General features: G+C 38.2%; 2 protein-coding genes across 8 annotated transcripts in view; one reads left to right on the forward strand and one right to left on the reverse strand.

The window, feature by feature from the left end:
- The window catches only part of prg4b (proteoglycan 4b), a 38,414-nt gene extending 26,270 nt beyond the window's left edge, over positions 1–12,144 (forward strand). For all 3 annotated transcript variants that reach the window (XM_063064029.1, XM_063064030.1, XM_063064028.1), the window contains 7 exons: positions 100–190; positions 3,038–3,124; positions 3,948–4,087; positions 7,055–7,211; positions 7,741–7,887; positions 9,387–9,512; positions 11,696–12,144. In XM_063064029.1, coding sequence (XP_062920099.1) covers positions 100–190; positions 3,038–3,124; positions 3,948–4,087; positions 7,055–7,211; positions 7,741–7,887; positions 9,387–9,512; positions 11,696–11,781 — 834 coding nt within the window. In that variant the 3' untranslated portion in view covers positions 11,782–12,144. The remainder of the gene's footprint in view (positions 1–99; positions 191–3,037; positions 3,125–3,947; positions 4,088–7,054; positions 7,212–7,740; positions 7,888–9,386; positions 9,513–11,695) is intronic.
- tprb (translocated promoter region b, nuclear basket protein) overlaps positions 11,888–14,231 on the reverse strand; it is a 77,809-nt gene continuing 75,465 nt past the window's right edge. For all 5 annotated transcript variants that reach the window (XM_063064035.1, XM_063064032.1, XM_063064033.1 and 2 more), the window contains exons 49-51: positions 13,813–13,928; positions 12,942–13,040; positions 11,888–12,026 (exon numbers count right to left, since the gene is read on the reverse strand). In XM_063064035.1, the coding sequence (XP_062920105.1) occupies positions 11,971–12,026; positions 12,942–13,040; positions 13,813–13,928 (271 nt within the window). In that variant the 3' untranslated portion in view covers positions 11,888–11,970. The remainder of the gene's footprint in view (positions 12,027–12,941; positions 13,041–13,812; positions 13,929–14,231) is intronic.

Below are 14,231 nucleotides of genomic sequence, written 5' to 3' on the forward strand. Positions count from 1 at the left end.
AAGATTTCAGCCCAGGTAAAGGTCATCCATTTCAGAAAATAAAAGTCAAATAAGCTATTCATTGGAGAAAAAAAAACACTTAACTGTTATTTTTCATAGGTCCCTAATCCTACTAGGGGTGATAACATGGTAACTGAACCAACTCATGAAGGGACAAATCGGATAATTGGAAAACCCCAATCATATGAAGGTAGGACATTCAATTTATTTGCTGTTGATTATAATTCATGTTGAGGGTATCCATGTAGGAACTCAGAACAGAAGAAAACATTAAGCAAAGGGCTCCAAATATGCATAAGTAAATGAGCAGTAAAAAAGTGTTTGAAGGAAAGAGGTGCAGTGGCAGTTAATGATTGTTGCACATTCAGAAAGGAAGCTCCTGTAACCTATTGTCTACAGATATGTAACCCCTATATCTTGGTTTCAAATTGATCCATGACAAGTTATGAAACTGAATTCAGTAATGAAAATCAGATTTATTATCATTTCCATAAGGCATGAAATTTGTTGTTTTGTGATAGCAGTACAGTGCAAGGATGTAAAGATGTATAACTTACAAATAAAATAAATACTACAAAAAATAATGTAGGATAACACCAGAGAAGAAGCAAATATGTTGGAATACTTCTGTAGGGACATAGTCACTTCAGTAATGTGGTATAACAGAACATGGAGGCCCTGGTGAAGAAGAAGAAAGTGGCACATATCAGGTACAAGCAGTTAGGGTCAAGTGAGTGACTCGATGAGTATAAGATGTGCAAGGGAACACTTCAGAGAGAAATCAGGTGTGCTAAAAGAAGGCATGAGGTTTCTCTGCAGACAAGGTAAGCAAGAATATTAAAAGATTCTAGCACTATATTAAGAGCAAAAGGATAGCAAGGGACAAAAATGATCCTCGAAGATCATCATTGTCGTCATCTATGCATGGAGCCAAAGAAGATGAGGGAAGATCTGTATTTACTCTGTGGACAGCCACAGAGACTGTAGAATTGAGGCAAATGTGTAGTAAGGTCATGAACCAGATCTGGATTACAGGAGAGGTGGTGCTGGCTTTCTTGCGGCAAATTAGGGTGAATAAACCCCTAGGGTCTGACAAGGTGTCTACTTGGGCCTTGTAGGTGGCTAGTGCAGAAATTGCAGCGGTCCTGGCAGAAACATTTAAAACATTCTTTACCATGGGTGAAGTGCTGGAGGACTGGAGGATAACTAATGCTGTTCTGTTGTTTTAAAAAGGCTTTAAGAATAAGCCAACAAATTATAGGCAGTGTGAGTCTTACATTAGTCATGGAAAAATTATTAGAAGGTGGTCTAAGGGACAGGCATCTGTTAGTCTTGCGAGACCATGGATCTGCACCTGGAAAGTCTTCACTCTCCAGTGCACAGGCCTGGGCAAGGTTGTATGGAAGTCCAGCAGTTGCCCATGCTGCAAGTCTCCCCTCTCCACACCATCGATGTTGTCCAAGAGAAGGGCATTAGGACCCATACAGCTTGGCACCAGTGTCGTCGCAGAGCAATGTGTGATTAAGTGCCTTGCTCAAGGACACAACACGTTCCATCAACTGGGGCTCGAACTCACGACCTTCAGGTCGCTAGTCCATTGCCTTAACCACTTGGACATGTGCCCACACAAGGGACAGGGTATGTAAATATTTGGATAGATAGGGCCTGATCAGGGATAGCCAACATGGCTTTATGCTTGGTAGGTTGTGTCTAACCAAACATATGCCGTATTTATTTGAGGAAGTTACCAAGAAAAGGCAGTGAATGTTATTTATACAGGTTTTAGCAAGGTCTTTGACAAAGGCAGACTGGTTAAAACATTAACTTGCTTGATATTCAGGATGAAGTCCTCAGTTAGATTCAACATTTGTTTCATGGGCAAAGACGGAGTGGTAGTAGGTAGCTGTCTCTCTGACTCTAGGCCTGTGACTAGTGGTGTGCCTTAGGTTCATTATAGTTTATCATCTATATTAATGATTTAGATGATAATGGGGTAAGATCAGTAAATTTGCAGATGACACCATGGTGGGGGATATTGTGGATATTGAGGAAAGCTATCAAATTTTGCAGCATGATCTTGGACCTTCTGGGAAAATGGACTGAAAAATGGCCATTGAAATTTAATGCAGACAAGTGTAAGGTGTTGCACTTTGGGAGGACAAGCCTGGAAAGACTAACACAGTGAATGGTAAGGTTTTGAGGTATGCAGTAGAATGAATGGAAACACATAATTCCTTGAAAATGGCATCATAGGTAGATGAGGTTGTAAAGAGAGCTTTTGGCATATTGGCTTTCATAAATCAGGGCACTGAGTACAGGATATGGGATGTTCTGTTAGTTATATAAGATATTACTGAGGCCAAATTTGGAATACTGTGTGCATTTCTAGTCATATATCCACAGGAAGTATATCAATAAGCTTGAAACAGTGCAGAGAAAATTTACAAGGATGCTGTTGGGACTTGAGGACCTGAGTTATATGGAAAGGTTAGGATTTTATTCTCTGGGGTACAGGAGAATGAGATCTTAAAAATGTATACAAAATTATGTGGGGTATCGTTAAGGTGAATGTATGTAGACTTTTTCCTCTGAGGTTGGGTGAGATCTAGAGGTCGTAGTTTTAGGGTGAAAGTTGACATACTTAAGTGGAATCTAGAGAGGAACTCCGCTCAGAAGATGGTCTGCGTGTAGAACGAGCTGTCCGCGGAAATGGTAGATGGGAGTACAATTGCAACATTTAAGAGAATTGTGGATAGATGCATGGATGGGAGGGATATGGTCCAGTGGCAGGTAGATGGGACTAGGCAGAAGATTAGGTTGGTATGGTCTAGATGGCTGAAGAACTGTAGTACTCTGACTTGAATAATGCTTTAACACTGCATCTCTATGGCACATGATGTTGAATATCACAAGTGGTAAGTTGTCAATGAATCATATAACTAAGCATGAAATGAAAGTTTCAACAAATGTTAACAATTATGAGATGTGGATGATTTCTTGATTTTAAAATCAAATTATTATTAAAATTATCATTTAGACATCCTTAATGATCCCAATTTGTGTAATAAGAAGCCTTCAGATGCTATGACAACTCTACAAAATGGAACCACATATATTTTTAGAGGTAAGATGTTAAAGAAACTTTGTAAATATATTTTAAAAAATCTAAATGCGAATCTGAATACTTTTTTCTGATGTTTGGCTCCACCTCTGGGAGAGTGTCAGTGCCTCAACTCTGGACAAATCTCAGAAGTTACACATGATTAAAAATGGATGGACTGATCACAAGCTGATTTAACAGAGAGGAATGTTTTATGTCTTAGGTTTGGCTCATTTTTTTTAATCCAAAGGGAGTGAATGCCAATCAGAATGGGCGGGTCTGCTGAAGTGGAAATGTTACAGCTCACAAGCTGCCCAAATGAAGCTAATACATTGACCAGGAAGATTGGGAGAGGATGTTGAATGTTTTCCAGTAGAATATAGGATTAAGTAAATTGGAATTTAAATCCATCTGTCTTTGCCAATAATATAATGGCATTAAATGCTCAGTGCTGATCATATCATTGATTATTTGCCTAGCAATCATTAAGAAGTAGCAGAATCAGGTTTATTATCACTGGCATATGTCCAGTAATGTGTTGCTTTATGACAGAACAGTCAATACATTACAAATTACAATATGTTACAACAGGAAATATAAAAAATAAGTAGCGCAAAAAGAAAGCAAAAAGTGAGATAGTGATCATGGTCTGTTCAGAATCTGATGGTGAGAGGGAAGAAGCTGTTCCTAAAATGGAGAGTGTGGGTCTTCAGGTTCGTCCCTGATGGTAGCAATGAGAAGTGGGCATGACCTGGATGGCAAGGGTTCTTAATTTAAGATATTCGTAAACACCAGTTATCCTTTCCATTTGACAAAGCTGAATTGTGGCTTAATTTTATGTTTTCAGGCCATTTATTTTGGACAATAAACCAGAAAGGACAATTATTAGACCATCCACATAGGATCAGTGATGTGTGGGGCATTCCATCCCCAATAGACACCGTCTTCACAAGGTGCAACTGCCTTGGAAATACATACTTTTTTAAGGTAAGTTTCTTTGTCCTATTCCTTGTCCAATGAGGAGATCAAAATAACAATGGTGTTTGTAATTGCTGTAAAGCAGAATGGCTGCTGATTTAACATTTTCCCATGTCTTTTCTCAAGAAACCAACCTAACATTCCCTCTCACAGCTTTCATTCTAAAGATGCAGAACACAAAAAGTAACATAGGATCTTTGAAATACAAGATCAATTTGTCCCACACATCGTCATATCCCTCTGGCCCGGCAATTTATTTATCTAGGTTGATTCTGAAGTTTGTGTAGATTCTGCTGCACCACACTTCCAGGCTGTTCAGTCCAGATAATATTACGAAAGGTTTCTGGCCTACTGCTTTCATTTCATCTATGCAATCAATTACAAGGTTGTTGCTTACAAGAACTGCAAAAATCTGAATTGCAAAGCAACCATACTGATGCAAAAAGCATCACAAGATCATGCAAACATGGGTCTCCAATTGCACCTCTAAATTAAGACTACATCAGAAAGGTGCTGGAAATTACACACCTACATTTGCAATCTATTATCCATAATCTCTGCACTCACCATTGAGGCTAGACAAAAAAAACCAAGATAGTATGTATGAATGATTGGCATCCTGTCACACTCACCTCAATCATAAGCAAATGCTTGGAGAGGCTGGTCAAGGACTACGTCTACAGCATGCTACCACCCACACTGGACCCCCTACAATTCACCTACCGACATAACCGATGAACAAATGATAACATAATTACAGCACTACACACCATCCTCACTCACCTGGAAAAGTGGGATGCTTATGTTAGAATGCTATTCTTGGACTACAGTTCAGCATTTGACAAGAAGCTCAGACACCTGGGCCTGCACCCTGCCTTGTACAGCTAGCTGGATCTTGGGCTTCCTGTCGAATCGCCGGCTGGTGGTAAGGATGAGCACCCTCACCTCTGCCCCTCTGACCCTCAACACAGGAAACCCCCAGAGCTATGTCCTGAGCCCCCTCCTCTACTCCCTCTACACCCATGACTGTGTTGTTGTGCACAGCTCCAATCCGCTGATCAAATTTGCACTTGACACGACATTGATAGGCCTAATTTCCAACGATGAATTGAATTGAATTAACTTTATTTCTTACATCCTTTACATACACGAGTAAAAATCCTTACGTTATGTCTCTATCTAAATGTGCAATGTGCAATCATAGTAATTTATAATAAATAAAACAGTCAATGTAATATAGAGTACACTCAAATCAGCGCGAGTCCATCAGTCTGATGGCCTGGTGGAAGCTGTCCCGGAGCCTGTTGGTCCTGGTGTTTATGCTGCGGTACCACTTCCTGGATGGTAGCAGCTGGAATAGATTGTGATTGGGATGGCTTGGGTCCCCAGTGATCTCATGGGCCCTTTTTACACACCTGTCCTTGTAAATGTTCTGAATAATGGTAAGTTTACAACTACAGATGCGCTGGACTGTCCGCACCACTCTCTGCAGAGTCCTGCGACAAAGGGAGTCACAGTTCCTCTGCCAGGCAGTGATGCGGCCAGTCAGGATGCTCTCAATTGTGCCCCTGTAGAAAGTTCTTAGGACGTGGGGAGAGTTCTTAAGATTTGGCCTACAGAGAAGTCAATGCCAACACAGTGGAAAACAACCTCTCTCTCAATGTCGAAAAAGCAAAGGAGCTAATTGTGAATTACAGGAGGAATGGAGACAGGCTAGGCCCTATTGACATCAATGGGACTGTATTTGAGAGGGTGAGTATTTTCAAATTTCTTGGTATACACATCACTGGGGATCTCACCTGAACCGTACGTACCAGCTGTGTGGTGAAAAAAGCACAACAGCACCTCTTTCACCTCAAGGTGGCTGAAGAAGTTTCACATGAATCCCCAAACCCTCAGGACTTTCTTCAGGGGCACCATCACCAAGAGCATCCTGACTGTGTCACTGCCTGGTCTGGGAATTGTACTACCCTCAATCACAAGGCACTCCAGAGAGTGGTGTGGACAGCCCAGCACATCTGTAGATGTGAACTTTCTTCTATTCAGGACATTTACAGCAGCAGATGTGTAAAAAGGGCCCAGAGGATCAACAGGGACTACAGCCACCCCAACCACAATCTGTTTCAGCTGCTTCCCTCTGGTAAATGGTACCATAGCATTAAGGCCAGGACCAACAGGCTCCAGGACAGCTTCTTTCACCAGGCCAGATTGATCAGTACACATTGATCTGATTGCATATCTGACTGTACATACATGTATACAGAACACAATCAGTTTTTGGGCAATATCCTACATTTTCCTTCCTTACTGCTTGTACATAGCAATGGAGACGTAAAATAAAAGATTTTTACTCCCTTGTTGCAAGAAAAAAATGAAAAAAATTTTAAATCTAATTCTAATACACAAGCTACCATTAAGAGAGGTGGTGAAAGAGTACAGGTAAAATGCAGAGAGCCTATTCTCCAAGAATGCTAACACAAAACAATGAACACAACAGCTGATAATGACAATAAATTTGTATTGGACATGCCCACAATTAAAGTCAAAAAGGCAACTGCCATAACCAGAGGTACTTTGAGTTCAATTCGCTATGTGTTTAATTGGCCATTGGCTCAGCTTTCAGCTGGTGGTGGGGGGATCTTGTAGCACCTCTAGCAAAGAGTTGTGCATTGCAAAAACTATTAGGAAATTGAGAGCAGAATTGTACTTGGAAATACTACTTGGTAAGTGACTCCTTGTACTCAAATTCAGGTACTGTAAAAACTGAGCAGTGTGGATAACAATGAATTCCATTTATTGAACTTCCTGCAAATTTATCCAATCTGCAGCAGAATGAGTTTAAAAAGAACCAAATGGAATGTGTTATCAATGCGACGGCTGTTTAATTTGAATTCCCACCTACTTAAGTGTGTCAGTTTATTAATTGCGTTTCAATAGAAACTTCTCTTAAAGCATCGATTCTTGTTGAATTTATAGGGAGACCAGTACTGGCGATTTCAGAATGGGCACATGGACAGTGGCTATCCTCGAAGAATTGCAGCCGGCTTTTCAGGATTGAGTGGGGAAATAACGGCTACACTTTCAGTGGCTGCATACCGTAACAGACCTGAAATGGTGTATTTCTTCAAAAAAGGTTATTTCGGTTCCCTTGTAAAAATATTTTCCCTATTTATTTTTTCTGATTAATGAATGTTTACACATGCAATGCATCGTATCGTATTTTAATGTTTGTCTTCAAAAGTACACTATTTCATTACTAAACATCAGACATTATTAACAAGAGCAAACTTACAGCTCAGGCAACCTGGGTTTGATCAAAGGTGTTCTGTGTAGAGTTTTCACGTTCTCCTTATAACTGTGGCTTTCCCATGTACTCTGGTTTACTTCCATATCCCAAAGATGTTGGTACATGAATTGGCCATTGAAAATAGCACTAGTGTAGGCAAATAGAACGAGAAATGAAGGGGAGTTGAAAGGAATGAGGGGGAAATAAGACATGGATTGGGACTGAGTAGATTGCTTTGCCGTGAGTTAGCATGGACTTGAAGGGCTAATTAGCAGTCTTTCATTGTAAGTAATTCCCTTTAAGTTTGTGCAACTGCACTGTAAATGCACAAAATTTGGGAATTAATTTTCATAATTAAATGCATTCTGTATTCCAGGTGGATTATACCAGAAATATGTATATCAAAGACCCATCACATCTTGCCCACAAGAACGCACTCACCCCTATACTTATCAGGTGGCAAGACGTTACAGGCGGCAAACAATGGTTGCCATACAGAAAAGCAGGAAACTTCAAACTACAGGTACAGAATTCTTCTGTGCTCAGATTCAGTAACTAAAGCACATGGTTTTGAAGCCATCTTATGGAGTTCAAAGTTAGTCAACTTCCAAAACAATTAAAATTTAGTATTTGACTGTCAGAGTTATTTTCCGTTCATTGGCTAGGCTAAGATTCATAAGCCTTGAGTATTAAGGAAAATGGAGATGCCAATAAACAATTTTACTGAATTAAAATAAATTTTATTTGGCTCAATTACTAAATTTGTTGTGCAAATATAAAGTTTAAACTTTGTTCTGAACACATTCTGAAGTATGACATGCACAACTATTCAAGAATGATAGTTTTGGAACAGCAAATCATATCTTGTACTTTTTCCCAAAAAATACAATGGATAATTTTGCAGAAAGCACAAAACTAAGCACATTGCTACTATTTATGTGGTTATTGAGAGAGAGTTTCATAAATGTTGATCTAATTTTTATAATTGCTTAGAAATTGGGCAATTATTTCTTTTTAATATCTTATTTTTTCAGGTGCAAGTTATATAATGGTACAATCTGGAATGATGCTAGTGATTCAACCCATTGAATTGACCTGTCTGGACTTTTTAATTTTGTTTTTAAGTTTTTAAATCAAAAAAAGATTTGCACTGGAACAGATCAGAAATATGTTAATTCTTCATCTGCAGCTTTTTGGTGATTTTTTCCCCCCCAAAACAGATACTATAAACCTTTTGAATAGAATACGCAAGTAGAGCAAATGTCGAGAGAGAAAAATGAGGGCAATTGTGTTTTTTTTAAATAAGCATCTGGCTCTTACAGTATAGTTAAAATTAATGCAAATTGTCATAAATCTTGAATTTATCATTAAAACTGAATAATGTTGAATGATCCTTCTCACCCTAGGTAGCTGTATTTGAACATATGGGAACATTGGTTGAAAGCCTTAATTTACATGAAGTTGTTGGAAGATTAATTTCCTAGTTGCAAACCAAGGCAGATTAACTGAGATTTGCCTGGTAGCATCTACATCTCAGTCGGAAGACAGTGAGTTTATCCCATTCCAAAGAACAAAACTCTAAAGCTGACTATCCTGTGCAGTACTGAGAGATTGTGGCATGAAAGGGCAACAATTTTATCCTACAGCAGAAAGTCAAGTCCTGTTGCTCTGTCAGGAATCTGTGAATTCCTTTGGCACTATTTCAAAGAGTGGAGAAATTAAAGTTACATTCAGGCCAATATTTTTAGTTTCTCCCCACATCACTGAAAAAAAATTCATCAGCAGGCTCAAGCTAATAAGAACCGGAAGTATGCAAATTAGCCACTGTGCTCCTATGCTTCAAAGAACTTATCTGATATCAAGGCATCATGTGAAGTTCTGGAGCAGAACGAGTTTTCCAAAATGAGTGACTGAACTGGGTAGAGTTGAACCAGCTCAAAAGAAAGGAAAATACATTAACTACTTCTCTTGTGTTACGCAATAAAATAATTTACTTTCCACTACTAATTAACTTTCTTTCAGCTGAACTTTCTGTTGAAATGTCAATAAGGAAAAACTGGCATGGCTTTCCTATAACAGTCACATCAGCCATTTCACTTCCAAATCCTGGACTTCCAGAAAAATACGAATATTATGTGCTCTCACGGGGTAAGTTCAGCCTGATTTCTTTTTGTGCACTTGGCTATCAACAGGGTATTTAAGAAGGATGAGTAAAACTTTTACTCTATTTAAACAAGTTTAACAGCAGCTGTCGAAAGCATTAGTTCATTTCAGTGAAGGGGAGTATTTAGACATGCATTACTTAGCAGGCATTTGTGAACAGCAGATGTTTGTTAAATCATCAGGTCAATAAACTGGAAGTATGAAAGATCATAAGTAGGCAGAGGCATTTACTGTTTATTAGTTTTTAAAAAATGTTCATTTAGAGGCTGGGATAAAGGTAATTTTCTAATTGTAAGATGTGGAAAGTACTGTATCTGAGAACATAGACCATAGACATCAGTTTTTCCATTATTTTAATAAAGATTTAAATTCCAAATTTGCAGAAAACATTAAGAAGCCCAACTAGTTGCAAAAAATAAGAACAAGAAATTCACTAAAAATATTGCGGGAAGTAAACTTACTGAAATACATCTCTTGGTGGAGGCATGACATCATCATCCTCCTGGGAAAAGTGGAAGAGTGTTCAAAACATTTGCTTAAAGGCGAAATGTAGAGTTGAAGGCATAAAAGGAAGTGGGCATCTTAATGCACAAGATACTAAAAGGCATCAGATAGATACAGAAAGAATAAAATGAAAACTGGAGATTTCAAGTAGTTGCTGTAACACTGAAAAAGAGCAGTTAATTCTTTTACTTCAGTACTTGCCTGCACTAAGCCCATACCCCTCAATCTCTTAACATCCAAGAACCTGTTCTAAAAATACTCAGTTTCCTGAATAGGTAATACCAAAGATTCACATCAATTTGGTGGAACTTTTACTCCTCTGCCCTACATGGCTAACACTTGAGAGATACTGGTATTGCAATCTCCAACCAGAGAACATCATTGCAACTATCCTGTCTTCTAGGCATGAGAGAAAAGGCCCAGACTTTCCTCAGATAACAAAATTCTCAGTACAGGAATTAATCTGATAAATTTTGTTGCAACCATTCCACTACATACATTTCCTCTTTTAGGTAAGAGACCAGGCCTGTTCATACTTCTCCTAAGCAATTTCACTTGGGTCCCACAATATGTGATCATAAAGCACCAATTTTGTAACTCATATAAGAATGTGTGCTTTAATGACACAAAGCCTGGTCAAAACTCAGCAGCAGTACTTGGCACCTTATCTCAAAGATCTAGTGCCCTCGAAACTTAATACAACTAATTTACTGGGACAGCAGAATTTGCAGCACTATATAGTTGTACAAACCTGACTATGTACTTGTGTTTAGAATTTTCAAGGTGACAAGTTTGAAATGGTACGGAATGCAAATGAGAAAGCAGAATCAAATTAGATTTCATATTCCTGTCCTTAAGACCAAAGGCAATTTTTTTTTGTTGAGGATAGCAATATGCAGAGATAAAAGCATAAGGTCAGTAGAGCTTATGTGCAAAAGATTAGTCTTATTCCAACATCAAATTGTTCATAAAGAATTGTAATAATACTGTTAGGTGTTGCATCATCCAGTCTTTCAAAGAAAACAGCTCACAGCACCTCTTGTATACCCAAGTCAGACAGCATCCAGAGAAATGAAGTTTGATAATCTTTCACCAGAACTGGAAATGTTAGCTCCATTTCTCTCTCCACAGATGCTGACTGACCTGCAGAGTACTTATAGCATTTTTGTTTTCATTTCAGGTTTCCAGAATCTAGAAAATATTGCCTGTTGATTTCAGATACAAATTGTTTATTTGAGATTAAAATAATGGAATTGCCAAAGGTTCCGTAATCCCATCAGTAGTGATAGTGGGTGAAAAATAACCCCGTTCTTACATTAGAATCACAAACCACGAATAATAGAAAAAAAACCCTCCTTTGTAGTAATTTTGCTTATTAAAAGTTAATTCACTAGCATTAGAACTCTGACAAGAGCTTCCTTCCTATCCTCTCCACCCTGAATGGTTAGCCATTGAAAATAATTTAACTGTATAAAGATCTGATGTATAGTATAATCAAAATAACTTTGCTAACTACAAGCAAGCAATGTAAGCATTTCAAATTTCAACTTTACATTGTTTTAAGTTCCTTTCCAATCCACACAGTAAAAGGAAGCAACTTCTAGTTTGAAAACTAAATATTTCATGTGTCTGATCATTCCTTCGTTTACTTCTCTCCATTTTAGCTAAATCCTACAAGGTTGATCCGGTGAACCAGAAAGCTACTTATATGAAAAGAAGTGTAACAAAGGACTTGTACAAATGCCTTTAACAAACCAAAAAGGAAAGAATAACAAGTTTCAACATAAATTAAAAAGGAAAGCATTTTATTTTTCCATGGAAAAAGACTAACAGGACAGGAACCCACAAATGTTGGAAGCTCAAAAAATTGTTTTATTTAGCAAGGAGCCAAACCAATGACTAAAGATCAATATGCTTCATTCACATAGTAGTATGTTCTTCAACTATGATTTCCTCTGTTTATGCCTCTTCTTCCTCCCATTGAAAGGTTCATACCTGGAAATGGGAAACATAATAACCTGGAATTATGACAGAGAACAACTGCTTTATAAAATGAATTATCTCCTTGCTGTGTTACAATATAACCCTGTACAATTAAAAACTGAAGCATAAATATGTAGCCTTATACATTATTGTAGATTGCACACTCCAAAATGTTCATTTACTGGTAAATTTACAACTCTTGAAACCCTGATCTGTTTAGCATGGTTAGCTAGCATCTGTATGGTGTTTGCACCTTCTCCCATGACCCAAAGGGTTTCCTTTGGATTCTTCCCTCATCTTAAGGAGGTGCTGATAGGTTAACTGGCTACTGTAAGGCAAAAGAATCAAAGGGCAGTTGATAGCCATCTGAGTGAAAATGAGTTGTAGGAATACACAAAAATGGGACTCCATTGGTGCAATGCATTTCTATATAATAATACGTCGACTCAGGCCTAGGGGACCGGCGTCTGGCACGATTATGATTATGATAATTTCTATATTTTCTATATCATAAAAGAAAAATACTGTTATCTCAAGCACAACTTTCTCAAATGCCATTCCTTGGAATTATATCTGCAAAGATCAATATACTTAACCTAGAACTGAGGCCATATTCTACCTAACAAAGATATTAGCTGGGTCAGTTGGCACCGTCACAGATTGACTCCAATCTTAGATTTCCACCCCACCACATGCCTAAGAAAAACATTCTCTGGTCTGAACAAACATATACAGCCCCCTGAAGAACCTGGCTTTTCCATCAGGAAGGAGTTCCTTTTCACCACTTTGTATGTACACTTAAATATCATAAAATCCCATCTCAAAACTGTTGTCGAAAGACTCCAGTCAAAATCCTTCCTTTTCCTGCTTGGTGTTCATTTCTCCCCTGTAAAGCAGGGTCTCGATATAAAATGAAATTGTTCTTGCCTCTTCGACTAATGAATTGTCGTCCTCGAGCTGCAATTCTCCCCATCTGTGGATACAGCCTTACTCTTCTTAAAGGTTTAGGTTGTGTGATGGCAGCATCTATCAAAAAAAATAAACAAATCGATATTCACAGAAGGGGATAAGTAAGGACATCAAACCTAAATTAAAAACACTTATGATACTGGTAGCTTCATGACAAACAATAGGTTTCTTGTGTTCTTTTTAACAAATAGCCTTCCAAGGTGATCTTAAGTCATCTGTACAGTAATGCATCAACCACTGAGGTAAACTAATACCTCTGAAGCAGAAGGCTACAGGTTTAAACCCCACTGAAGAGCCTAATACAAAATTAATCTGATATTCCAATATGGTATGGAAAGAGTTCAGAATTGTTAGAGGTGTGGTGTTAAGAGGTGTTAAATCAGGGCACTTTTCCTCAATTGATTCAAGAAAGAAGACACAGTATGATACGAGTTCCTAAAAAGAACTGGTGTCTTGGATAATTTACCCTTCAATGAGCACCATGCAGAAAATGTTGATCATGACACTGCCATTTGTGGGACCCTGCTGCCAGCTTTCCAGCTTTACATTTTCATCAGATGCAAAGCACAATGATAAATCTCAAAGACTTAAGAGGTGTGATACTGTGAAAAGGCCTTACAAAATTGCATACATCTTTCTGCAAAAAGAAATTTACACGAATTTTAAATATACTTCCCATTACATTTTGTGGAACTAACAACATTGCTCCCCCCCTGAATTTGTTCTCATTGACTGGCAATGCCTTTTGGTACAAGGGCACCATGTGGAATCTACAGGCCGTGTAAAAAAAAAATACATAAATCCACCATAGCCCTTTCAAATTACATACCAGCTGAACTAGAAGGAGGGTCCTGACTAGTGGATGGAATATCAGCTTCGTCTGAAGGCTGGGCAGATTCTTCCTCCTGATGTCCTTCAATCTCCAACATGACATCTGAACTAAGCCTAGGGAAAGAAAGGTACCTTTAGTTTATCTGCTAACCATTGCAGAGGATGAAACTTTCCTCATAAGATTCATTATGAATAATTGCAAATGAAACGTATATTAAAGTCACACTAAAACAAAAAAATAAATAAACTATACTAGAGCATAAACATGTCAATGAACTTCTAGAAATAAATATATACAGTTTCCAATCTACCATCTGGACAGACAGTTGATTTGAGTTATGTTGATGCCTTTAAAGAAAACGGAATAGGAAATGAAAAAAGATGTTAAACCAAACTATCAAATGCACAATAGCAGAG

This window comes from Mobula hypostoma, chromosome 12, assembly GCF_963921235.1.
Source record: "Mobula hypostoma chromosome 12, sMobHyp1.1, whole genome shotgun sequence".
In the NCBI taxonomy this organism is placed as follows: Eukaryota; Metazoa; Chordata; class Chondrichthyes; order Myliobatiformes; family Myliobatidae; genus Mobula; species Mobula hypostoma.